Here is a 26,980-nt window from a genome sequence, read left to right on the forward strand (position 1 = left end):
CTATGATCCTAGGAGCCATGTTGTCTGGGGCTTCATGCCCCTGGTAGGGTCACCCATGGCAGAAGGGTCCTAGGTGAGGGGCCAGACAAAGCACGGCTCAGAAGACCCCTTATGACGAAAAAAATATATGGATGTCGTTTTCCCTCGCCCGGACGCGGGTCACCGGGGCCCCTCTCTGAAGCCAGGCCTGGAGGTGGGGCTCGAAGGCGAGCGCCTGGTGGCCGGGCCTTCGCTCATGGGGTTCGGTTGGGCATAGCCAGAAAAGAAAACGTGGGTCCCCCTTCCAATGGGCTCACCACCTATAGGAGGGGCCAAAGGGGTCGGGTGCATAGTGAGCTGGGCGGCGGCCAAAGGCGGGGACCTTGGTGGTCCGATCCCCGGCTGCAGAGGCTGGCTCTAGGGACATGGAATGTCGCCTCTCTGGCTGGAAAGGAGCCCGAGCTGGTGTGTGAGGCAGAAAGGTTCCGACTAGACATAGTCGGACTTGCCTCCACACATAGTTTGGGCTCTGGTACAAGCCCTCTCGAGAGGGGCTGGACTCTCTTCCACTCTGGAGTTGCCCACAGTGAGAGGCGTCGAGCAGGTGTTGGCATACTTATTACCCCCCGGCTGGGTGCCTGCACATTGGGGTTCACCCCGGTGACCGAGAGGGTAGCCTCCCTCCGCCTTCGGGTGGGGGGACGGGTCCTGACTGTTGTTTGTGTCTATGCACCGAACGGCAGCTCAGAGTACCCACCCTTCTTAGAGTCCCTGGAGGAAGTGCTGGAGAGCGCTCCTTCTGGGGACTCCATCGTTCTACTGGGTGACTTCAATGCTCACGTGGGCAATGACAGTGAGACCTGGAAGGGCGTGATTGGGAGGAACGCCCCCCCCCGATCTGAATCCGAGCGGTGTTCTATTATTGGACTTCTGTGCTCGACATGGATTTTCTATAATGAACACCATGTTCAAGCATAAGGGTGTCCATGTGTGCACTTGGCACCAGGACACCCTAGGCCGCAGTTCGTCGATCGACCTTGTAGTCGTGTCATCGGATTTGCGGCCGCATGTTTTGGACACTCGGGTGAAGAGAGGGGCGGAGCTGTCAACTGATCACCACCTGATGGTGGGTTGGCTCTGATGGTGGGGGAAGATGCCGGTCCGACCTGGCAGACCCAAACGCTCTGTGAGGGTCTGCTGGGAACGTCTGGCAGAATCTCCTGTCAGGAAGAGCTTCAACTCCCACCTCCGGCAGAGCTTTTCCCACGTCCCGGGGGAGGCGGGGGACATTGAGTCCGAGTGGACCTTGTTCCTCGCCTCCATTGTTGAGGCAGCCGACCGGAGCTGTGGCGGTAAGGTTGTTGGTGCCTGTCGTGGCGGCAATCCCCGAACCCGCTGGTGGACACCGGCGGTAAGGGATGCCGTCAAGCTGAAGAAGGAGTCCTATAGGGCCGTTTTGGCCTGCGGGACTCCGGAGGCAGCTGACAGGTACCGGATGGCCAAGCGGAACGCGGCTTCGGCGGTTGCTGAGGCAAAACTCGGGCGTGGGAGGAGTTTGGTGAGGCCATGGCGAATGACTTTCGGACGGCTTCGAGGAAATTCTGGTCCACCATCCTGCGTCTCAGGAGGGGGAAGCAGTGCACGGTCAATTTACAGTGGAGATGGTGTGCTGCTGACCTCGACTCGGGATGTCGTGAGTCGGTGGGGGGAATACTTCGAAGACCTCCTCAATTCCACCGACACGCCTTCCATTGTGGAAGCAGGGCCTGAGGACTCTGAGGCGGACTCTCCAAACTCGGAGGTCGAAGTCACTGAGGTAGTTAAAAAACTCCTTGGTGGCAAGGCCCCGGGGGTGGATGAGATCCGCCCAGATTTCTTAAAGGCTCTGGATCTTGTGGGGCTGTCATGGCTGACACGCCTCTACAGCATTGCGTGGACATCGGGGACGGTGCTTCTGGATTGGCGGACTGGGGTGGTGGTTCCCCTGTTTAAGAAGGGGGACCGGAGGGTGTGTTCCAATTACAGGGGAATTACACTCCTCAGCCTCCCTGGTAAGGTCTATTCAGGGGTGCTGGAGAGGAGGATCCGTCGGGAGGTCGAACCTCGGATTCAGGAGGAGCAGTGTGGCTTTCGTCCTGGCCGTGGAACAGTGGACCAGCTCTACACCCTCGGCAGTTCGCCCAACCAGTCCACATGTGTTTTGTGGACTTGGAGAAGGCGTTCGACCGTGTCCCTCGGGAGGTTCTCTGGAGGGTGCTTCGGGAGTACGGGGTGCCGAGCCAACTGATAAGGGCGGTTCGGTCCCTGTATCACCGACGCCAGAGTTTGGTCCGCATTTCCGGCAGTAAGTCGGATTCGTTCCCAGTGGGGGATGGAACAAAGTCTTGTCCCATTAAATCCTTGCTGCATTCTTCATTTGCATCAAAATCAGAGTGTTTATAGCAAACGCCTGATTACGCCATGCTCAGACTACTTTCTGTTACTAATTTGTGGGATGAGTCGTATGTGAGGCAAGTCTGTGCACTGGACTGCCCAGAAATGTGCAACACGGCCTCCAACATGGTAGTCGAGACATGCACGAGCACAAAAACAATCTTACACCTGTTGTGGCATACAGCGCATGGGCACCAGTCTTCCAACATAGGGCCTATACCCCAGGGGTGGGCAAACGTTTGGACTTGCGGGCCGAATTGGGGTAGTCGAACCAGGAGCAGATGGATGTAGTGTATGTGTGAAGTAATAAAAACGACATTTAAAGGTCATTGCATTAAAGGTTTTGGCCTTTAGTAGGTAGTAAAGCATGGAAATTAAAAAAAATCTTTTTGAAAACAAATGCATTTATTAACAGCATTAAAAAAATATTTCACCAACAAACTACTATCAGAGATTCTCATTAAATACGACACTGTTATTATGAATAACAGTTTCCATCACGTCAGCGCCTGCAAGTCAAATTTATGAATAATGTTTATCTTATGATGCGAAACCACATCAAACGGCAAACATTCTGACCAAATGCATCGTCTTGAAGAATCAGTGAAAGAATACATCTAAAGAAAGTAATATAGAAATCAAAACGGCAACACGGTGACGGATATCTGAAAATCAGAGCAGAGCTTTAACTCACAAACACCTGCTGACAGAGGTGAGGAAACAGGAAACACTTCATGAGAGTTGGCCTTAAGAACTTTAAAAGTTAAGATTAGTCGCAAACAGGTGGTGCATCAATGTCCTTGAGCATCCTGCATTGTTTCAAAATGAGAATTGTCGCTAGTTTCAATCCCTGCTATTTTTATAAATTATTTTCAAAATGCTTTTTTTTTTTTTTTAAATTTATTTGAGAAACGCCCCTTCATTTTCAGTGGGAACAGTGTTGTTGGTCTCCCTTTTTCCCTAGTGCATCATAGTCAAGAGTAAAATTTGTTGTGGCAATTCTTAGGATAGAGCAGAGGTGTTGGTTCTTTAACCTAGATCTGTGACGGGGCTTTGTTGATGTTTATGTGGCTGAACATCTTGCTCACACCCGTGGGTCATGCTAAATTGCCCACTCTTTATTTAAACATTCGGCACTCAGTGTTCACCTTTCTTTTTCTTGGGCCACTCATTTCAATTGAAGGATTCCAGGGGAAGGTTTGTCAGTAGCTTTAGCGTAAAACTGTATCTGAAAGCTCAGTGCGCGAATTACGAGAATGCTGATGTCACAGCCCACACTAGAAATTTGGCACTGATAGAAATAGAGCGCGGAGTGCTACTGAGTACATACATGCACTGAGCTTTCTGACACGGCTTCCGGGAGTAAAGGGTAAATGCGCCGGCGAACCGCAGACATTGCAGGGAAAATGACCCCAAAAAATGTTTGTTAATACAATTTATTCAGGTTTGGCGTGCCGGATTAAACGGCCCCATGGGCCGGATGTGGCCTGCGGGCTGTAGTTTGCCCATGTCTGGCCTATACTGTTAGTATTGTTAACATTTTGGTTTTATTTTATTTTGTAGCTGTTGCCTGCTGCCAGTTTCTTCGAGCTTAAAGGTCTGCAGAGATGCTGTGAGATAAAGCTGTCGCAAAGCACGACTCTGGATAATGTTGTGTGACATCTACCGCAGCAACAAGGTACAAAGCCCAATCAAGTTTACCAATTGGCAGGTCTTTTACAGAGAATAGTTCACATTCAGTGGGTAATTATTCATAGAAGAGACCATTTTACCTAGAATTCCTTCCATCCGTCCGTTCATCTGTCTGCCTGCCTGCCCGACTAGATCCACCGTTAAATCGAGAACTTTGCTTTAGGCTCAGCTGTGTTGATATGATGGCGGTACGGTGGTGCACTGCTTAGCACGTCTGCCTCACAGCTCAGAGGTTGCGGGTTTGTTTACGGCTCCGGCCCTCCCTGTTTCACACAGTGCATGTTCTCCCCGTGCCTGCGTAGATTTTCTCCGGGTGCACTGACTTTCTCACACATCTCAAAAACAACAATGGAATCCCCAGGAGTTGCAGTATCCAGCATACCTTCCAACTCGTCCAAAAGGTTGGGTACTCCGAACTCTTGTTTGGTTCAAGGGAAAAACAACAGTCAGGACCTGTCCCACCGATTGAGGCTACCCTCTTTTCCACAAAAGTGAATCCCTATGTAAAGGAAAAGAGTCCAACCCCTCTCACGAGGACTGGTACCACATCCCAAGCTAAGTGTTAACCAACTGTATGTCCAGTCAAAACCAGCTCAGTGGCCTAGTAGTAGAGTGTCTGCCCTGAGACTGAAAGGTTGTGGGTTCAAACCCCGGCCGGGTCATACCAAAGACTATAAAATTGGAACCCATTGCCTCCCTGCTTGGCACTCAGCATTAAGGGTTGGAATTGGGGGGTTAGATCACCAAATGATTCCCAAGCGCGGCACCGCTGCTGCTCACTGCTCCCCTCTCCCCCAGGGGATGGATCAAAATCACATGGGGATGGGTTAAATGCAGAGGACAAATTTCACCACACCCAGATGTGTGTGTGTGTGAGACGATGATCATTGGGATTTTAACTTTAACCTCTCAATCGCACACACCAACGCTGGCTTCTTTCCTGACAGAAGGGTGACACTCCACATCCTTAGAGCCAGCTTCTGTAGCCCTTCAGCCACCTCCCAACATTGCAATTGACCCCCATGACCTCCCTCACATGTGGTCAGCTCATGAGAAGCCACAACATTCCCATTTACAATAATAAACATGTAGTTGAGGTTTTGAGGTGAAGGAGATGTTGAATGACAAAGTAGATGGTGAATGCATACATTTTTAGACATGGCTCAAGTCACAATCAATATAATGAATGGGTGTGTCTTCACAGGTCGATAGAGCAGCTGACAGGTTTTGTGAAGGCCTCTTCCTCAAGAACATGGAGCTGCTAATAAGCAGGGAGGACTTCCATTGCCTGCTGCTCTGTGCAAGTAATCAGGAGCGGTTCTGTACAGGGACGAGAACGTGGTCTGCACTGAGACTGGACCAGAACCAGCCCAGCCTGCTTAAGAATCTGTAGACGGCATTGATTAACAGACTTTATGTTCTTCACACTACTTGTCGAGAAGAGAGCCATCACATTCTTGATCATACAGTATAGCGTTGAAAACAATGAAAGAGGCCTGATGACGCATGAGGTGACGCTGGAATCGTACTGCTTAGAATTTGATTCTGCTTACTTTGCAATGCACACTGTTTATTCATTCGTCTTATCCTTTCACAACCTTTTCTCTTACCATTTAGTATTGGTCCTTGTCAGGCTGGTCTTTGTTTTGGAATAAAAATAAGCCATTCGTCCATGCTCTGTACTGCTTTATATTCAATTGAATCATGGGGCCTATCCAAGGTAGGCAGGGTATATCCTGTACTGTTTGCCAGCCAGGAAAAAAGCATGATATTTTGGAAGGCAGGAATTGAGCACAGGAAGGCTAGAGCCAAGATTTTAACCCATAGCCTCGTAACTATGAGGTGGAAGTTCTAACCACTTCATCACCGTGCTGCCAACAAAATGAAATACATTTAGCGAAACACACATATCTCACTCATTTGAAGCTTGTGGAAATTTAGGTATTGTAAGGTACACATCTTACATATCGTGAATGTTAGCCGATGGAATACCGAAGGTTTCGCCTGATTTTAGTCATATTGTTTTCTCCCCTCACATCTGGTCTAGTTATGAACTTTATAACCTTAGGGGTGATCGACTTTCAAGGCAACCTTCTCTGTACTAGAATAAAATGACATGTCTTCATTTACTCTTACTCTGTATAATGGACCTTGGATTGTTTTTCAAATCTCCCACCTTTGAATTAACAAATAGCCTATGTAGGCCTACAGTAGGTAGACCTACTATACACTTTAAAGGGAAATGTGCTTTCAGCGGTTTGCAAACATATTTTTTAAGGTTGTGTGAAACATATAATCATATCAATATAATATCTAGTATTGGAGTGCTTGTGTGGATTGGTGGGGGGTGAGGAATGTGCAGGCACACTGCATGAACTTGTTTTCTTCTAAGAGTTATGGAACAGGGAGGCCCAGGAAGAGAGTACCAGACAGGGAGTACGGGATGGCACGGGACGAAGGAAGTACTGGACGATAACACCTCAAGGTCGGTGAGGAACGAGAACAAAGAACAATACCACGTCCAGGTGGTTGGGCTTCGAGAGGAAACCCCCCTGACCACAGTGATGACACCTCGACGGGGAGGAGATGACCATCGACCAATCATCACACAATATTTTGCATGCTTTAATATTCATATTGTGTTTCTTTAAAACTGGGCAACTGGGAAGAATGTGTCGTCTTTTGGTGGTCACAAAAACGCACGAGTTTTAGTGTGAGGGACCCGGGACCCAGGCCTGTATTAGTGCGCTTTGTTAGGAATAAACAATTGGTAAATTTGGTCTGATTGATCTACTGGTCTTCTCTTTGACAGAACGAACTCGCAAAATTGTTAGGTGCGCCAGTGTGTGGATTAGGACATAGAAACTTGTGTTAAGTGTTGATCGCAATTTGGAGTCAGATCAATAGCTAAAATCGGTATCCTAACAACTTTAAGGGTAAGGGGTTTCTAAATATACTGTACGTATGGAACAAAACTACTGCCACATCACAACACAGATGTATTGCACAATGAAAATGTTGTATTTTGAATGACTTGTATTTTTTCCACTCTAATCAGCTTCTGACCCTCCCTGTGTGGAGTTTGCATGTTCTCCCTGTGCCTCCGTGGGTTTTCTCCGGGCACTCCAGTTTCCTCCTACTTCCCAAAACCATGCATGATATGTTGATTGAGCACACTAAATTGCCCGTAGGTGAGTGTGAGTGTGAATGGTTGTTTGTCTATGCGGCCTGCGATTGGCTGGCAATTGGTTCAGGATATCCTCCACCTACTGCCCGATGACTGCTGGGACAGGCTCCAGCATGCCCGCGACCTTTGTGGGGACAAGCGGTACAGATAATAGATGGATGGATGCATATATTATGCCACTGCACAAGAATTATACCCCAACCGAAAATGTAAATCATTGACATGTTCGCAGAAATCAAACAATTGTAATAAAAGAACACCCAGCTCCAAAATCAACAGATTTATTTCCTTTAGCACTGAAGTTGTTCACAGTTACATCACAAGGGAACACATTGCCAGTATTAATCCTGCTCGCTCAGTTGGATGTCCATTCTGTGTGCTCTGGATTCCCAGTGTAGAAAACGAGGAAAGCAAACAATGAAAGATATTGCTTTAAACTTCTCTTTGATTAGCCAACAGCCACACAGCCGAGTGTGGCCTGGTCCCCAGCGAGGTCCCACGTGGAGAGACACAAGTAAGGACGATGAATTGCATGATAATGATAAGCATGTTAAAAAAAGAGTTCTTGTAGGTCAGGGAATGTGAATGAATGAATAAAATAAAACAACATGAGCAACATAAGTTGAAAGAGAAAAGGGAACAGGAGAATAGGTACGACAACGACATGCAAAGAAAAGCCAAATGCTAAACATGCAAACAACCTTCAGAGGTCAAAGCTAAGTAGGAATTCCTCTGGTAGTTAAACAAGCTTGTAAGTTAACTTGTCTTATTTACAGGATGAGAGCTTGGTGAGATCTGAGTCATCATACAAACTGACAATAAGCAACAAAGTTTGAAAGTTCCTTTCAAAGAGCTACCTCTACATTCTTAAATTACGGCAAATGACTCCCCCTCCCCCAAACACACAGTATTACAAAGTTTTGTTCAACAACACAAAAATAGTGAAATCTGACTAAAGATCTCTGCAACCAAATAAATCAAATATGGCAAAAGGAACCCGAACCCTTTTTCTACGCATTGATATAAATAAGTGAAAATAAATTAACAAAAATAAGGTACAAAAATAGACACAGCAGTTCAGTCTTGTCTTAATCCTGCAGTACCTAATAAGATATAATTTGAATTAAATACAGGGGCTTAAAAGTTTTCAGCCACTCATTAAAAGTGCAAAGGAAAATGAGATATAGTGTCAGTGAGGCCCAGTCACACCAGGTCAAGGCAAACAATGCATTAGAATTCCACATTCATTCTAGAAAATGTGTATAATCATACATAGTAAATTCCAAATGGTAATTGGGTTCAGTATTCATTTTGTTTTTAAATGGCTTATTTAAAAAAAATACTCAAGTGAAAAATACAAGTAGTGACGCAAGACATGACATTGTAAATCATATGGTAGATTGTAATGCAAATGTTAATTAACTGCTTTGACACATGCGGAGATGCAGTGTTTTCAAATAGACAACGAATTGTCCTTAAATAATGTCTTGGTAAATATATATATATATATATATATATATATATATATATATATATATATATATATAGTATTATATATATATATATATATATATATAGTATTATATATATATATATATATATATACACACACACACACACACACACACACACACACATATACAGTGGAGCCTCGGTTTTCGAACACAATCCGTTCCAGAAGTCTGTTCGAGAAGTGAAACTTTCAAATTCCGAATCTACTTTTCCCATTACCAACAATGGAAATTTTTTTTAACCTGTTCCAAAAAACAAACAAAAAAAAAGTCTTTTTTTCATTTGCGCATTTTTGTCTGATCGTGCAACTGCAGCGCACCGCCGAACGCGCAACCATAGTGCGTCGCCGACCAGCGCAACTGCACCGCGCTGGTCGCATTATTGTGACAGAGCGGTCGCTAAAATTTAGAAAAATATTTTTAAAGTCCTAATGGACTTACCAAAATTTAAGTGGACCTCAGTGTGCAGGGAGCTTAATTTAGTCCGATCGCGCAACCGCCCGCATCGCGCCGGCTGGGCGCTCACTGTCACATTGCTTTAGTAGCGTCTTTGTTTTAGGATGGTTTTACTGCTCCCACTTACTTCATTCGGAGGCATGATTAGAGTTGATGTAATCTTCAGAGTAGCGAGAATGTAATAACGAACGGAGTCAGTTGGCATGCGGTTCCTCTCGGGTCATCTCGCGAGGTTCGACAACCAAATTTCGTCTGACATCCGAACCAAAAAAATCTAGAATTTTTTGTTCGAATACCGAATTGTTCGAGACTGGGACGTTCGAAAACCGAGGCTCCATTGTGTGTGTGTGTCTGTCTCCATCCATCCGTCCATCCATCCATCCATCCATCCATCCATCCATCCATCCATCCATCCATCCATCCATCCATCCATCCATCCATCCATCCATCCATCCATCCATCTATCTATATATATATATATATATATATATATATATATAGTATGTCAGATATCATAACTACGATAACTTTTTATTGTTACTGGTTTGCTTTCACGCTGTGACCAGGCCTTTACTACAGAGAGCAGAATATGTAAAATAAATTTACATGTTACAACACCTACAAAACAACACATATTTTGTACAACTGAACATCATTCATTTATGCAAGATCCCCACACGTTTGAGCCGCATTAGAAACAAATGTTCCAAAGCTTTAAAAAAAATGTCATCCACAAAGAAAGAGAACTTGATAACGAATCACAGCCTATATCTTTTTCCATTGCTCCATCTGTCTGCTTCATTACTGTTTCCTATTATTTGCATGGAAGTTATCACATCCTGCGTGTTTGTATTTGTGCAACTAGGCGTGTTTTTACGTGGGATATATTACATGGGAGGAACTGAAGCAAAAAACAAAAAAACACAGTCAAACGTGAGCGAATTGACAAACATCACTGTCTTAAGGCTATTTTTTCTTTAATACAACTCTTTCAGAAAGAGATTTGTCTGGTGAGCGGAATGGACTAACAAAAGGCTTGAAGAGTTGGAAGTGGAGAAAAGTGAGGGTGGATGCTCAGTCTGTTCTGCAGACGCTTGTGGTGACGGAAAGCGGCGAGCAGGTTCTCAAGGACGTGCCGGGGTTAATAGTTATTGTGGATGATCCCTGGTGGCAGAGACAAGTTAAGCTATCAAACAGGAGGACCACACAAAGCTAGTGAACACCCCCCAGGACAGCGATTGTGACAGAAGGTTCAGCCAGCAAAGCTACAGTACATTTGCTACAAATTAATTGAAATAGCCATTCCCATAAAGCCGTATAAAATCCCTAGGTAAAGACGAAGTAGTTGAGTTGTGTCTCCCATCTAAAGGGCAACATAAGGGGCTCTCCATCTTGTTTCAGGACCTGTTAACAACCTTTTTCATCTAGATACGCAGTTACTGCTCCTTAAGGTTGTTCTTGTGTCCTGTTGCTGGTGACCATCTTTGTTTTGTCTTTGCCAGTGGGGCATTTCGAGTCATTGGGCGGAGGCTGGTGGGGCTTGCTGCCGGGAGCATGCTTGTCAGGGGAGCTAGACTCGACAGGAGCACCAGGGGAGTGGGACGCTTGGGTGTTCTTGTCGTCTGAAAAAAGCTGTTTAATTACGTCAAAGAAGTTACTCAACGGGCTGCCTACACAGACGGATAAAGAAAAGGAAAAACAGAGAGAGAAAGAGAGAGAACAAAACACATGAGCAATGGGGTCAACATGAGGAGAGGGATGAGAGGAGTGGAGCTGGAGAAAACAAGACTCTTGCACATCTTGGAAAGACATTGTGGGTTAGTTGGAGCCAACAGACTGTATGGTCAACAATCATCTGCTTTGACTGTGAGCATCCTAACTTCCGTTTTTACTGATTAAGGGATTCACCTTGCCATTGTATCTGCCACTAGTGTGGCTTGAAGATTTGAAACTCATTTGAAACAATATATTCAAAAATAGATCGAGACATGATTCTCCCATTAGTTACATAAGGGAATCATAAATATAATCAAACAGCACTCTGCTGTACAGTTTGTACAGGTCACTGTATCCACCTTATTCCCAGGGTCAATTCTGTGTGGACAAATGTGGGAGGAACTTCTGGTAAGAGACCTGCAGCTAAATGCTCCCATTGACATTTGTTTCATGGAGCAGTGTTTTTGAATGTTTTTTTACACCCACTTTCCCAAGCGAAAGGAAAAAGTGCCTCCAATGATTCCAACTAGTATTTGCAGCGGGAGGGACTTTGAGTAGTAGAAGTAGTGATGTTCATATGAACTTTGAAAAATGATTGCAGATGTATGACATCAACATGACGCGTCCCGGTCATGTTATAATGCAGTGGGAAGTAGTTTGGCTGCAAACTGATACGTTTGCTTGAAGCTAAACAAAACTATGTCCAACCTCTTTTAACAAAACGCAACCAACTTTATTACTTTGTCGGTATTGATACGCCTCAGAGGTCTTCAGATTCATCAAGACTTCATTATGTAGTTAGACGTGACTGTAACTGTCGGTGGCCGCATTATTTGTCGTCCTACTACCCCGCTAGATTAGCAGGAAGCGTGATTAAAATGTTTTCTCTTAAAAGTGGAAACAACTGACGTTCCCACATTGATAAAAGTCTAACTGTCATAGAAAGTAAAGTAGCACCAATTGTTCTCAGAGAAGTATTGGGCCTCACACATTACATGTAAAGGATCACAGGGTGTAGGTATAAGGCGGATGGTTTTACAGCTGCAGTCTACAACCACAATGATTGACACATGTACCATATTTTCCGCACCATAAGGCAAACTTTAAAGACTATAATTTTCTCAAAAACAAAAGGTGCACCTTTTAATAAGGTGCGCTTTTTCTGTTGACCGAATTCCAAAATCTATAAATATTGTCGCCACACCGGGGCGTAATATGTACCGTATTTTCCAGAATATAAGGCGCACCTAAAAACCTAAAATTTTCTCAAAAGCCGATGGTGCCCCTTATAGTCCGGTGCGCCTTATGTATTGACCAAATTCCTACATTTAAACTGGCCCGAAGCATTGTGTCATGAAATTAATCATGCTGAAGACTATGAATCATGAATCAAAGACTATGAATCACTATTTTGTGATTATAAAGTAATTTGTTGCGTCTGAAGTTGAAATAAAAAAGATAAATGGAGAATGATTTGATTTGGATTAAAAATCTGACATGATGCATTAATGGTGCGCCTTATAGTCCAGTGCGCCTTATATAAGGACAAAGTTTTAAAATGGGACATTCATTGAAGGTGCGCCTTATAGTCTGGTGCGCCTTATAGTCCGAAAAATACGGTAGGTGAAATATTTAGACCCAATGAATCAATCAGAGGACTACATTTTATGTAGATCGGGCAGTAAACCAATCAGTAGAGTGTATATAATACGTAGAATATTATCCCTCCGCCCTCTGATGAATAAAGACTAGCGGTTTGTGCAAAGCAAACAGCATTAAGGACCCTCTAAGATGGCATCGACAAAAAGACATGCTTATGAGGCACAATTCAAGCTTCCTGGAAAAAGCCGGGATCCTTGCTGAAGAGCAACATGACAATGACGAGAGGGAACTTGGCATGTTTCATGGCGAATTTGCCCAATTGTTTAATTCAGATACAGAAGATGAGGACTTTGATGTAAATCCATCATATTACGTATGAATATCGATTAACAATAATGTGAGTACAGTATATGGTTAAATAGTGGAATAAAATACAACTGAAATCATACAACCAAACTCACTGTCTTGCTTCCGTGACATTTCGTTTTTGGTTTACCTTAAGTCATGCATGGGCCCTATAATGCCGAAAAACAGAACAGCCCACGCAATTGAGTTTACGCCTTTTAACCCGAAGTGCTTTATGGTGTGGAAAATACGGTATATCTCTCTGACAGTGTCGCTAAAAATTGGACATTATTAGCCATAAGAAGGAAAAATATGCTCGTTTACACGTCATCATAAATAGTGTGGCTCTTCATCCTTCGCACGTTTTAGTTTTGAATCTTTTGGAAAAAAAGTTTGCACACATTTTTGACCATATTTAAGACAAGTTTTTTACCTGCAATATTTTTATAGCTACATTCAGACCAAACGTGAGGTGAGCATTTCTGGTGGTGCGATTCTAATATATGTGTGTCATGGTACGGATGACGAGTTTGGAGAAATGTGATGCACGACCGTGTACAGATAATCTGCAAATTGGCTTATTTGACCAAGTTAGGAAAACTTAACTGTTGTCAAACATCACCTCTTGGCGGCCAATCAGCTTTGAACATGTAATACGTCACACACAACGTTCTGTATATCTGTCTGTAGTCATCCTACAACACAGCAATGCAGGGACAAAACCAGAAGACAGCAGGCTTGGAAAATGTTGAGTGAGGAAGTTGCCATACCTGTCAAATGCATTTACTTGTATTTACTGCAGGAGGAAAAAGAGTAGCTCGGCTGCAGTCCCAGGAAAGAAGTGGAAGGACTCTGCAGTGTTGTCTTTTATTGACCCGCTGAAACGCTGTACCAAGCAAAGCCCCTCCCCTTCTCTGCATGTGAGAATGAAGCATCCACAACCCATACAAACTCTGCGGTTAAACTTTGGTGAGTAAAGTGAGATGAAACATTCATCTCGCATTTGGTCTGAGCACAGCATAAGGATGACTTGTGGCAGATATATGATTGACTTGGTCATATCAATAAAGTTATGGGTGCTTTCACTGTGATATTTTCCTTTTCCCATTCAACTATAAGCCCAGAGTTCCAGTTAGAAAAAATTATATGACACAATATGCATCACAACCATATCGTCCACATGTTTTATTGGTCAGGAATGTGAGTAAGAATATAAACATTTTTGCTGTATAGATTAGTAAGCGGCTCGGTGGGGCACTGGTTAGAACGTCCGCCTCACAGTTAGGAGGGTACGGGTTCGATTCCACCTCCGGCCCTCCCTGTGTGGAGTTTGCATGTTCTCCCCGAGACCGCGTGGGTTTTCTCCGGGCACTCCGGTTTCCTCCCACATCCCAAAAACATGCTTGATAGGCCGATTGAGCACTCCAAATTGTCCTTAGGTATGAGTGCGAGTGCGAATGGTTGTTCGTCTCTGTGTGCCCTGCGATTGGTTGGCAACCAGTTCAGGGTGTCCCCCGCCTTCTGCCCAATGACGGCTGGGATAGGCTCCAGCACGCCCGCGACCCCCGTGGGGACTAAGCAGTTCAGAAAATGGATGGATGGATGGATTAGTAAGTGAAGCCGCGCTAATAAATCTGTGTCATGCGATTGACTCATGGTTCACAGTCACTTGTCCTTTTAATTCTTTTTAATGCTATTTTTTATGGAGGATTTAGAACAAAAAGCACTCTCAACAGCCCCGGATACATACAAATGCTGGTTGCAGCACACCAGCAAATAGTGCACGCGACAGGCAAATTAATCCAACATCACATGGTGAAGGAATGTGTATATAAGTCAGTTTTGAATCAGTCAGTTCTTAAGGTCACCAAAAAGTTGGTTTGCGCCAAAACTGATGAGTCAGTTTACTCAGGTTAAGCTCAACCATGCCAGACAAAACAGAAAGCTCACTTTTTGGTTCTTTTATCACAAACACTGTATTTTAGGTTGCATTACCTGACCTGTTTCGGCATGAACTTCCGCCTTCATCGGAGTGTCACTGCTGTAGTTGTGACGCGTCTTTATCAGCTGATCCTTGAATGAAGGCGTGACTCACCTGTCAGATTTGACAGATGAGTCACGCCCTCTGCTGTCCCTTCACCTCTCCAAAATGCTGCTCCAGGTGGTAGAGATCATGTAGCTCCCTCGTCTCTGTTGATGGTACTCGGGCCAAACAACAAAAACACACAACACAAGGGGAAAGAAAAAAGAAAACACAGAGACAAGAACCCAGAGGTATGGTGACGTTGCCGTATGTGAAAGGAATTACGGAACGCATCAAAAGGGCCATGAAAAAATATAACATAAACACACCCATCAAACCACACACAACACTCCGTCAGATACTGGTCCACCCAAAAGACAGAATCAACCCGGAAAATAAATGCAACTCCATATACGAGATACCATGCAAATCATGCAATAAATCATACATCGGGGAGACAGGGAGGAATTTCACCACCAGAAAAATGGAACACAAAAAGGAGTGTGAGAAGGAGACAGCAATAAGACAAACAAGAGCAATAAAACAGCCAGCAGAACATGAACACTACAAGTCAGCCATCACCGACCACTGTAAAAGAGAAAACCACATCATGGACTGGGAAAAGGCCAGAGTCATCCGCACCGAAGAAAATAAACATCAGCATTGGATCAGGGAGACCATTGAGATCCGTAAACGAGGCCCGAGGACCATCAACAGAGACGAGGGAGCCTACATGCTCTCTACCACCTGGAGCAGCATTTTGGAGAGGTGAAGGGACAGCAGAGGGCGTGACTCATATGTCAAATCTGACAGGTGAGTCACGCCTTCATTCATCGATCAGCTGATAAAGATGCGTCACAACTACAGCAGTGACACTCTGATGAAGGTGGAAGTTCATGCCAAAACATGTCAGGTAATGCAACCTAAAATACCTTGTTTGTGATAAAAGAACCAAAAAGTGATTGACAAAGGAAACAAAATTAACTTAGTACAACTAAAACAGAAAGCTGTGAGGGGGGGGGGGTAATCAACTACACTTCAATTACTGTAAAACGTCCCAGTTTGAAAGCACCCAAAAAACAAGAGTGAAGACGCTGGACAATACAGAGCAGACAATGAATGTTGTATTGTGTAAATACTGGTGAGGGATGGGTGGTTGTCAAATTGTTAGCAATGTTTGTGTCTGAGTTTCATTTTCCTCAGTTGAGATGGAGAGCTATTCAACACAGTGGAAGACAACTCATGAGTGGCTCATACGTAGAAAAAAAACACACAACCCATCTGTCTCTACAGCCACCGATTGAATGTATCCAAAATATCTGGACATTGAGTGAAGAGTAAATATAATATATACCGTAATTTTCGGACTATAAGTCAAAAAAATTTTCCCATAGTTTGGGGGGGGGGCGAATTATACTCAGGAGCGACTTATATGTGATTTTTTTCACAAATTTTTCAAAATTAAAAAATCCGCGATGTAGTGAAACCGCGATAAACGAACCGCGATGTAGCAAGGGATTACTGTCATTTGAACTGGAAATGACGTCACCGGTGCCGCGCGGTGGTTGTTTACATAAAGGACAAAGGATGACGAAGATGACGAAGATGACGAAGGGCCCCACGTTCGTTCATTCATTCAGTCAAATTGTTGTTAGGTTTATAGTGTGTTGTCCCATCCTATGTCCAGGTTTTTTTTTACACCTGCAGCTGCGTTTATTTAGCGTTCGATAAATAAAACTGATTTGAGTTGCATTTGACATATTATTCTATCACGCATGTCATGGACCTGTCTTTGATTGTTGAAACGTCTTCCAAACCTTCTTTTAGCTCTCCATCTTCCTTCCACCACAAGACAAAGGCAATTGGTAAGTGCAGTAACACAGTCAATGCAAGAACATGCATCAGTCCAGTTATTTATATCAGTTATACTTATTTGCTTGACTTTGTCTCCAAATGATGCTCCATCTCTATGCGCTGTTATTGTGACTAACTTACCATGCGCATTCTCCAAAAACACAGCGACTTGCATTCATGATACATCATGTTTTACTGCGGAGAATTTTTCAAATGTGAAGCTGATGACAAGGGCTGTACAACACAGCGTTAATGATTACCATGCAAGGTTTGTACATACCATAAACATACATTAAGGCAGACACACAATCTTTTTATTTGTAATTTAACAGATCAGATATTTAATATCTATGTGGTTGCAGAACAGAAAGCAGGGTTCTTTCATCTGATAAATTCCCGTGTCAAATATATTTATGTAGTCTTACTTCCTTGCTATTTATGCTATTGAGTGCTATGTTATGTTGCAATGCTTTTGTCAAATAATACCTCAGCAGTGTGGTTGCTGCATAGTGTATTATGGCAGGTTTCATTTCGGTTCCTTTTTTTTTTAGCCAGCAAACTCCTTACAAACTAAATAAGCTGCATCATCTCCTATCTACTGCCAAGAAGCAATCATACATTTGACCTCTATCCTCAATAAATGTGCCTGTCATCAAAAGTAAGCGACTAGGATTCATTCAAGAAGTGAGTCTGCTGTAAAGAAACAATTATTTGTATGGCTCACTCATAGTTTCAGATTTAAACGTTAGTGCAAACAAGGTGTGCTTGTCAGCGTCTCCAGCATGTTCCCAATGTGGGTTAATGCCTGAGGTCCAGTATTCTAGTCACTCTGGGTCTTACCACGCTTGAAGGGTTTGCTTGGAAAAGGGGTCAAGCATTGACAGCCATCTGAGAGCAGAGTGACTGTCATTCGTTTTAAACATTGGGTTCCAAATAAAACACCACAATCAGTAGATGGTAAAAGAAAGGCGAGAGAACTGCAAGGAAAAATTCCCTTATATAATTCAGAAAAAAAAGTCATTCTGATAGCAGATCTAATTAATCATTTTACACCTTTTAGCTATGTTACTTTGCCTAATAAAATGTGAAAAAAGTGTGGTATTGTACCATTCATAATGCAAAAAATTCCCTTATATAATTCAGAAAAAAAAGTCATTCTGATAGCAGATCTAATTAATCATTTTACACCTTTTAGCTATGTTACTTTGCCTAATAAAATGTAAAAAAAGTGTGGTATTGTACCATTCATAATGCAAAAATTCTAATGATGCTCTGCCTCGAAATAAAGTAATACATATTTGATGAAACTGAATCACTGAGAGCAATTGTACTTCTTTCATTATCCTAATGCATAACAAGCTGAGGATCAGGGTAATAATAGTTAGTATAGTAAGTATTTATTGTATTTAATTTTCATTGTAATAGGTCTTTATTTGAGTTTGATTTTTATGTTTTTTAAATTAATTTAGTTTTAATTAGTTTTTAGATCAGTTAAGTTTTTAATTCTCCCCGAATTGATTAGTTTTAATTAGGTTTATATAAGTTTTACTCATGGAATATTTGCTGAACGGAATATGTAAAAAAAGATCATTGAGTATTGTGTAATATTGATAATGAAGTCCAACAATTCCTAAATGAGTGTTCCTTTTTCTGGACATCTGAACAGTAATAAGAATCAATTTACATTTGAAATAAACCCTGAAAGTTCATATGGGAAATTATCGACAGATGAAAATGAATATATAATTATAATTTTAACTATAGTTTATTTTATAAATATAAAATGTAGTTTCAGTTACTTTTTAAAACACTTTCATCTTTATTTATCAACAAAAAAAATATTCTGTTAGTTTTCATGAACTACAATAACCAGGATATTATGAATTTGAATGAGGATTGAATAGATTGCAATATTCAATCGTGAGCTGTGTTTGCTCACTAAAACACATTGCAGAAATAAATGTGGTTATTTTAAAATAATGTGGCTATCTATTGTCAGGCAGTACATCCAGAACCATCTGCACACACAGTTTTTAACAGATGGACCTGCCCATGCAAAGTCCATATACAGTGGCACCCCGGAAGTCAACCGCCTCGACTCGACATATTCAGTCAAAAATGTCTGGAAATGTTTGCCTCGGTTCTTGGACCCTAACCTTAACACAAAGTTCTAGCTGAAGAGTTGAGTTCACGCAATAACAACCGCGTATAAAAAGAGCTACTGAATTTGTAAACAATAGTTTCAGCTTCACTGGGGTCGTGATAACACGTGATAACAACCATGTAAAAACTGTGATTTTTAATCCATCCATCCATCCATCCATCCATCCATCCATCCATCCATCCATCCATCCATCCATCCATCCATCCATCCATCTATCTATCTATCACACATATTTATTTATTTATTTATTTATTTATTTGTCTTTTAAATATTTGCCGTGTCAAAGGCCGCTTACGGAGCGCGTAAGGCTGTGCTCCAACATTTTGTTGTATCGTATTTTTTGTTGTTTTTGTGGGTTTATGTAGTTTTAGACAAAATTAGACAAATTGCTTCAGAATGTGACGGCTTTGCTTCTTAATGCTCCTTCTGGAGTTAGCGTTGAGATCCGGGATTTTACTGTGTGTATAAAGCTCTGCGTGAGCGTTTAATTCAGCATGCGAGTCTGCAGATCGTTTCATCCAAGTGAGATCAGTGAGAAGCTGTTCATGATAAGACGCAAGTATGCATGGATGAGACGAGTGACAGAAAGATAGACTGAATGTGAGATTTGTGGTCGTGTTCTAAATGTTTGCATATAGTATATTGTAATTACTGATAAAGGTTTAGCCCTGGCTCTAGTCACACTTTAATGATCTGGAACTTTTTGGTCAGTCGGCATTTTCTTTTTTAAGCTGTTCATTATATTGTTTTATTGTGTTTTATAAGGTAGCTATTGTCAATCATTTTCATCTAAGAATTAACTTTGGTAATTTTATTCAGATGCGTATATCTGTAGCGGTCCTTGGCTAAAGCCTGATTCTGTCAATTAGTAATATTTGTATTCCTCCAGTTGAACAAACTTTCATATGGACCACGAACACATTATATTCTCTTCTACATCTCTGGAAAGATTCTTTAAATAACTCAGGGCATTGAAGAAATCACAGCTTTGACCTGTTTGCAAGTAGTACATATACTACTGTATGTCCTCATGGCAGCAATGTATGCAACAAACAGAAAGCAGTGTGAATTTAACATATGGCTGTGGAATGTTATAGCGTCACAATAGTACATAGAATGTGAAGTCACACTTTTCAATTTTCTTTTGAAAAACCCGTCTGTCTACAGGCAGCCCAAAACATTAAGTCCAGTCAGAAATATGATTTTATACCTTCTTTTCTGTTTCTAGTATTCACGTACTGTAGGTATCAACCAAATAGCCAATCATCGGAAAATTGCATCTTCAAATACCTGTGTTTTCTTCTCAAAAGGGATGACTTGTAGCGGGGATGTTTGACCCTGTACACATTTAGAGCCTGGTGCCTAATGCTGTATATTGCAGGTCATGGTATGCTGGTGAGTATATGCACGTTGGAATGCTGTGTGCAAAAGTAGTGTTCTGAGCCGAGCTGAGTGGGTCAAAGCTGCGTGTGTATGTGATCATTGCCAGGATGCTGAGTAAGGCAGGAGGGAGCTGTGAGGAAAAGGTTTGGGGGATAAAGGGATCAACTTACCAGAGATCGGGGGCTGGATGCCTGACTGGTCATTGGAGCTGAGCAATTGGGCCTGAATTATCTCCACCACACGCTTGAAACGTCGACTGGGACCTGATGGGCAAGGACAATATTGTTATAACACTTGAAACGTCATTAAGGGTGTGTATATATATATATATATATATATATATATATATATATATATATATATATATATATTTTACAACAGTAAAAGTGAAATGTCTTCACTCGGTTCTGCAGGAAAACAACTGCAATGATCAACGAACGTCTTCTATCAGTGTTGATATATATATATATAGAGAGAGAGAGAGAGAGAGAGAGAGCCTATCCCAGCCGTCATCGGGCAGCAGGCGGGGGACACCCTGAGCTGGTTGCCAGCCAATCGCAGGGCACACAGAGACAAACAACCACCCGCACTTGCACTCACACCTAGGGGCAATTTGGAGTGCTCAATCAGCCTACCAAGCATGTTTTTGGGATGTGGGAGGAAACCAGAGTGCCCGGAAAAAAACCCCACATAGACAGGGGGAGAACATGCAAACTCCACACAGGGAGGGCCAGAGGTGGAATTGAACCCGCACCCTCCTAACTGTGAGGCGGACGTGCTACCCAGTGCGCCACACATACTCGCACGCGTGCACACAACCACCCACTCACAAGCTTACTGACGGCTGATATTAGAGTTTTCAATGAAACATACAGGGACTTTTTGGCGAGACTATAGGAGAAAACTGGAGTATTAAGGTAGTCAGTAAATCTTAGAATATAGGTCTAATATTTTATAGCTCATTTGTGAACTACATTTATTTTACTTTGAATCATAATTTTCACATTCATGAATTACATTTTTTCTCAGGAGCTAGAGTTGGGACCACGGGTTCACTGGCCCCCCTGAAATATGCGTGGACGCCCCAGGTGTCAGGCCAGAGAATTTCCTTTTGGTATTTTTCCTGGATTTGTTTACAAATTTCTCTCCCTTCCCTGTAGGTGACTTATAATGAATCCTTATTGTTTCTTGGAGAATTTGGGGGGAGGGTTGTAAATTTTTGACCTGACCTGACCTGAGAGCAGTGTGAAGGTGACAGAGTATATGCCGTTCTCCTTGCTGGCACAGGTACTCTCTGAGTAGGTGATGTCCACCTGGAACTTCACAGGCTTCTGGAAAACTGTTGGACCAGTTGTGGACTTGTACTCAGCTCGAAAACTAGTTTGGGATATGACACTGTGGCTCAGACTGGGTATCTGAGGAGGAGATCAGACCATTTACGCATCAGATGTGACGATAGTATGGAGCAAAACAAGGACACATGATGTTGATGTTACATTAAATGTTACATTGTCCGATGTCAGCATTGACAGCACGACAAGAACATCGTACTAAAAATCGAGGTCACACGGTACTGTGTCTTTGAACTGGAACTATGCCACGGAGGAAGAACAAATAAAACTAAACACTCCAATTAGAGGCAAAGCTTACATTTGAGATATTATTTTTTTTTTATCAGAACCAAACATGCTGTTGAGGTAATGAATATTGATATTGATACATATATTTCTATTCAGGGGTTCATCAAATAATGTTCACAATATATATTTATATAATGCATATACAGTCTAAAAACTCCCCTCCAAAAGTATTAGAACAGTCAATATCTTTATTTGTAATGTAGATGGAAACCTTTTGATTTTTATTACTTTGGTCAAGGTTCTTTGTTTGTTTATAAAACGTTCTCTCTACACATTTTGGCAAATTCAAGTTCAGTCTTTCTATCCCTGAAAATGACTGATTTGCATTTTCTGGTTTAGTTTCTGTGCAATTGTTCATGAATTCCTCTCTAAAAAAAGATGGTTGTATCCTTTACCACATAGGTGTCAAACCCAAGGCCCAGGGACCAGATACGGCCCGCGACATCATTTTATGGGGCCCGCGAAGACACATTTTGCATCAACTTTGTGTCATTACAACATTACAAACTGTCTTCACTTTTTAAAAATAGAGATATTGCGAGCAGTTTTTATTACTATTCATCTTTTTAAACTATGTTTACTAGTTTCTGATTTCAAAACTAGTTATTCATTAGTTTGTCGTGTAGCCTATGCTGTAAATAATATAAGGTGTTGACAGTCATAATGGCCCTTTGATGGAAACTATGACGACAATGCAGCCCACGACAAAAATGAGTTTGACACCCTTGCTTCACGAGAAACCTATGGAGACTGTTATTTACTACAAACCTTTGGAGATTGTCTTTGTTGAAGTCATTAACAATTATTTTGAGGCCTTTCCTGGTCACACATTTCTGACATCAGCAGCTTCTACTTTTACTTTCCTGCTTTACACTCCCTATTTTTAATCTATTAGGCTATTTAGTACACCAGTAGTTTCTTTTGTTTTTAGGGAATTCCACATATTTGTATTGTGCATTGTGTATTGGCACTGATTGATTTGAAATATTGTCATTAGCTTCATCTTCACTATTGGTTGTTATTGTCTTATAGACATCCTTATGTTTTGCTTGCTATGGTTTGATTCACTTCTAACTAGTGGATTCAAACCAAATACGTGTATTTTATCTCCTTAAGCTATGATTCTGATGTACAAAGTACGCACATAAAAGCTGAAGTGCTGTAGTTCTAATAATTTACAGGCGGGTGTATCAAGAGGAGACAAAGAAAGACACCTACAGAGAGGAAAGCGTGGACAATGTCTGCTTTTATGGAGCTGAGAGGTTTGTCTTTGATCACAATGAAGATCTGCTCCTCCTTCTCCAAGTTGATGAAGTTACCAAACCAAGATTTTTTTGCAAGTCTACAAAAAACGAGACAGATGACATCAAACCTTGAACTTATAATATGGTATAATCAAAAATACTGCACTTTTGTGAAGGCAAAGAATCATATGGTGTACTGCCGTGTCACTTACTCTGGAGAAGAGTCCGGGGTGAGACTAGACATGTCCTCCTGTGTGGGCACTGCACATGCAAGAACTTGGTTAGTATATACTTGAGTGTGTGTTTGAATCTGTGTGTTTAGAGGTGTACTGTATTTAAATAAGAAAATAAAAACATAAAGAGGCCAATTAATTTTTTTTCATCCAGGTGCCATGACATTTTTGCTCTGTTAAATTGTTAAACATGTTCAGACTAAATGAACAAATTGATTTATCTACACAGTTGATCATCATTTGGGGACATGGGTATGTTGGAGCCTATCACAGCTGGACACCTGCTAATCGAAGGGACCTACAGTATAGTGAACCATTCAATTTACAAAGCAGCCATGTTTTGGGAATGTGGGAAGAAACTGGAGAAAAACCAACATAAGAAGAGGGAAAATATGCAAACTCCATGCAGGAACGCCGGAGTCCGGATTTCAAGCTCACAAGTCGCTGAATTGTGAGCTCTATGTGCTATGAACCACGACACTGAATTGATTCAACACCGAAAAAAATACTAGCTGTATAACTTGCAGATCTGGGTAAATGTAGTAAGTTCTTTTGTAGTAGAAAAGAGCCACATTGTTGGACTGGAACAGTATGTTATCTTTTGTTCCATGATCACCAAACCAAGTCTGTCATTTCATTTTGTGTACAGTATATTAACAGCAAATTGTAAAAACGACCTCTTTAGAATGGTAAGTGATGATCAAGATTGGTAACTAATAATCTCAGGCATTTTCAATTCATCTTTTATCCACAGGTTTGGTCTACACAATGCTAAGTGTAAATGTTCCTTTTTGTCACTGTCATCTGCATGGATATGACTGGGTTTAATGTATGGGTTACATGGATTGTTAGCTCAAAAGCCTGTTTTGGTTGTCTTGCTAACAATTAGAACGCTGCTGCACACATACAAACGGTAAACCAGTTGCAATATGCCAACCTTTCACTCCAACTTTACCTTGCATTTTCTTGCGATGGAAACGAGGGGAGCCCAGGAAGCTGTTCCTGATGGAGTTGAGGCGCGTCCTCCAGGGCATGCCCCCGATCGAGGGGCTGGGTGGAGGTGTTGGGCTAGGTGTGCCTGTTGGGCTGTCCTTTGGCGTGTGCACTGGGGTGCCTTTGGGAGTGGGGAGAGGGCTGCCTCTGGGGGAAGGATGGGGGGTTACCTGTGAGTTGGGGAAAGATTTGCCATTGTGGTCAGGGTGCAGGTGGTGGCGGCGCAGGGGTGACATTGGAGGCGCAGGAGAAAGAGGGATGGAGAGCTTTGGGGGTACAGTAAGGGGGGCGTGTCGCCTCACATGCGTGCTGTCGGGAATGCAGGGTGCTAAAGGATGGCTGGGTGTGGAGGGCTCAGACTTGGGGTTGAAGGTGGTCTGGGCTGTGTTGGGGAGGGGGTTGGACCTGGTAGTCAGTAGAGGCTTTGCAGACACTTTGGGCTTGGCAGGGAGGGTCTGGGTGCGAGGGTGCATGAGGGCAGACCCCATCTTGGGCTGGAAGGAGTTGGGTAAGCGGGGCCCCACGCCGTTAAGGCGGACCTCAAGTGAGTGTGTGGGGCTGCAGTTGGGGGACTGACACAGATCTGGCGACTGGGGTGGTATGAAAAAACGCCGGTTGGGCTGTGATTTGTCATGCGCCAGTAAATATGACAACAGAGTCAGCCAAGAGAAAATGCGGCAGCCAAGGCATCATCATGGCCCAATAAAAGTTCATTCCCATGAATAAAACATAGCAGGAAATGAAAAAGCATGTGGCAGATGGGTTGAGAAGTGGAGCAGGCAGGAGGTGGTGAGAGTGCAAGAAAGAAAGAAAAACAGAACATGCGATTAGCAAAGTGATTATCAGCCAACCAGGAGGCAGCAGTGGAGCATTCGTGATGCATTAACAGCAGAGATGGACTGAGACCAAAACAGCTGATCCGAGCTGCTATCACTTCGACATACAGTACACTGTAAAAAATAAAAGTAAAATATTGGCAGCAAGGATGCCAGTAGATTACTGTCGACCTATTGTAATTTATTACAAGAGTATAGTACTGTCTTTTGGATTTCAGTATATTACCATCAGATAATTTGACACCACTTCTAATATTATTAGTGTGAAGGCGAAGGCCTTCACACTATTGTTATTCTACTTTATTAGTGTGAAGGCGAAGGCCTTCACACTATTGTTATTCTACTTTATTTTTCTTCTTATTATTAGTGTGAAGGCGAAGGCCTTCACACTATTGTTATTCTACTTTATTAGTGTGAAGGCGAAGGCCTTCACACTATTGTTATTCTACTTTATTAGTGTGAAGGCGAAGGCCTTCACACTATTGTTGTTCTACTTTATTTTTTTCTTCTTATTATTAGTGTGAAGGCGAAGGCCTTCACACTATTGTTATTCTACTTTATTAGTGTGAAGGCGAAGGCCTTCACACTATTGTTATTCTACTTTATTTTTCTTCTTATTATTAGTGTGAAGGCGAAGGCCTTCACACTATTGTTATTCTACTTTATTTTTCTTCTTCTTATTAGTGTGAAGGCGAAGGCCTTCACACTATTGTTATTAGTGTGAAGGCGAAGGCCTTCACACTATTGTTATTCTACTTTATTTTTCTTCTTCTTATTATTATTAGTGTGAAGGCGAAGGCCTTCACACTATTGTTATTCTACTTTATTTTTCTTCTTCTTATTATTAGTGTGAAGGCGAAGGCCTTCACACTATTGTTATTCTACTTTATTTTTTTTTTTATTAGTGTGAAGGCGAAGGCCTTCACACTATTGTTATTCTACTTTATTTTTCTTCTTCTTATTATTATCCTACTTTATTCCTCCCACTTTTTTGACACCTAACTACTCCCACATGCTTTAACCGATTCACTCCATTCCAACTTTCACACGTTCCAAAAATTCACGGCATGACTGCTAGTATTTTATTTGTTCATAACATTTACCGTTTTTGCATAATTAGCAAATTTGTGCCTTAAAATCCCCCATTCATTCTTAATGGCACATTAGACACGAGCGACGTTCAGGAGTGAGTTCAAATTTTGACATCTGACAACTTTTTTCATGATTTCTTTCCTTAACTCGTTTATTTAACTCTTTTATTTTTTATTTATTTATTTTCCATTCATTCATTTAGTTATTCATTTAATTTTAAGTTAAAAACATCATTTTACCGATTTAACGGCATTTACCGTTTTTATTTCTTGTTTAATATCACCATTCCACCGCAGCAACACTAAGCCGCTGTTTAGCTCAGTAAGAAGACAATGATCCTAAGAACACGAGCCACGTCCGCGAGCGAGTTCGAGTCCCGGTTGGCCATAATTTTTTTATTCATTAATTCTTCATTCATTCAATTTTAACACATTTTAACAATTATTTTCATCATTCATTTAGTTTTTCATTTAATTTTAAGTTAAAAACATCATTTTACCGTTTTAACGGCATGTACCATTTTTATTTCTCGTTTAATATCATCATTCCACCACAGCAACACTGAGCCGCTGTTTAGCTCAGTAAGAAGAGACTGGA

At 42.1% G+C, this 26,980-nt stretch overlaps 1 protein-coding gene and 1 pseudogene across 4 annotated transcripts in view; one reads left to right on the forward strand and one right to left on the reverse strand.

The window, feature by feature from the left end:
* The window catches only part of LOC147058853 (ankyrin repeat and BTB/POZ domain-containing protein 2-like), a 29,417-nt pseudogene extending 23,839 nt beyond the window's left edge, over window positions 1-5,578 (forward strand).
* Window positions 5,579-9,791: 4,213 nt separating this feature from the next.
* LOC147058854 (serine/threonine-protein kinase BRSK2-like) overlaps window positions 9,792-26,980 on the reverse strand; it is a 146,918-nt gene continuing 129,729 nt past the window's right edge. For 2 of the 4 annotated variants that reach the window (XM_085908565.1, XM_085908566.1), the window contains exons 14-19: window positions 24,418-25,075; window positions 23,442-23,490; window positions 23,204-23,327; window positions 21,580-21,760; window positions 20,516-20,608; window positions 9,792-10,928 (exon numbers count right to left, since the gene is read on the reverse strand). In XM_085908565.1, the coding sequence (XP_085764691.1) occupies window positions 10,705-10,928; window positions 20,516-20,608; window positions 21,580-21,760; window positions 23,204-23,327; window positions 23,442-23,490; window positions 24,418-25,075 (1,329 nt within the window). In that variant the 3' untranslated portion in view covers window positions 9,792-10,704. Of the gene's footprint in view, window positions 10,929-18,312; window positions 20,609-21,579; window positions 21,761-23,203; window positions 23,328-23,441; window positions 23,491-24,417; window positions 25,076-26,980 lie in introns of those variants that run through there. The other 2 variants (XM_085908563.1, XM_085908564.1) reach the window with 2 other exon arrangements.

Source organism: Syngnathus leptorhynchus, chromosome 3 (genome assembly GCF_054491065.1).
Source record: "Syngnathus leptorhynchus isolate UIUO chromosome 3, UIUO_Slep, whole genome shotgun sequence".
Taxonomy (NCBI): domain Eukaryota; kingdom Metazoa; phylum Chordata; class Actinopteri; order Syngnathiformes; family Syngnathidae; genus Syngnathus; species Syngnathus leptorhynchus.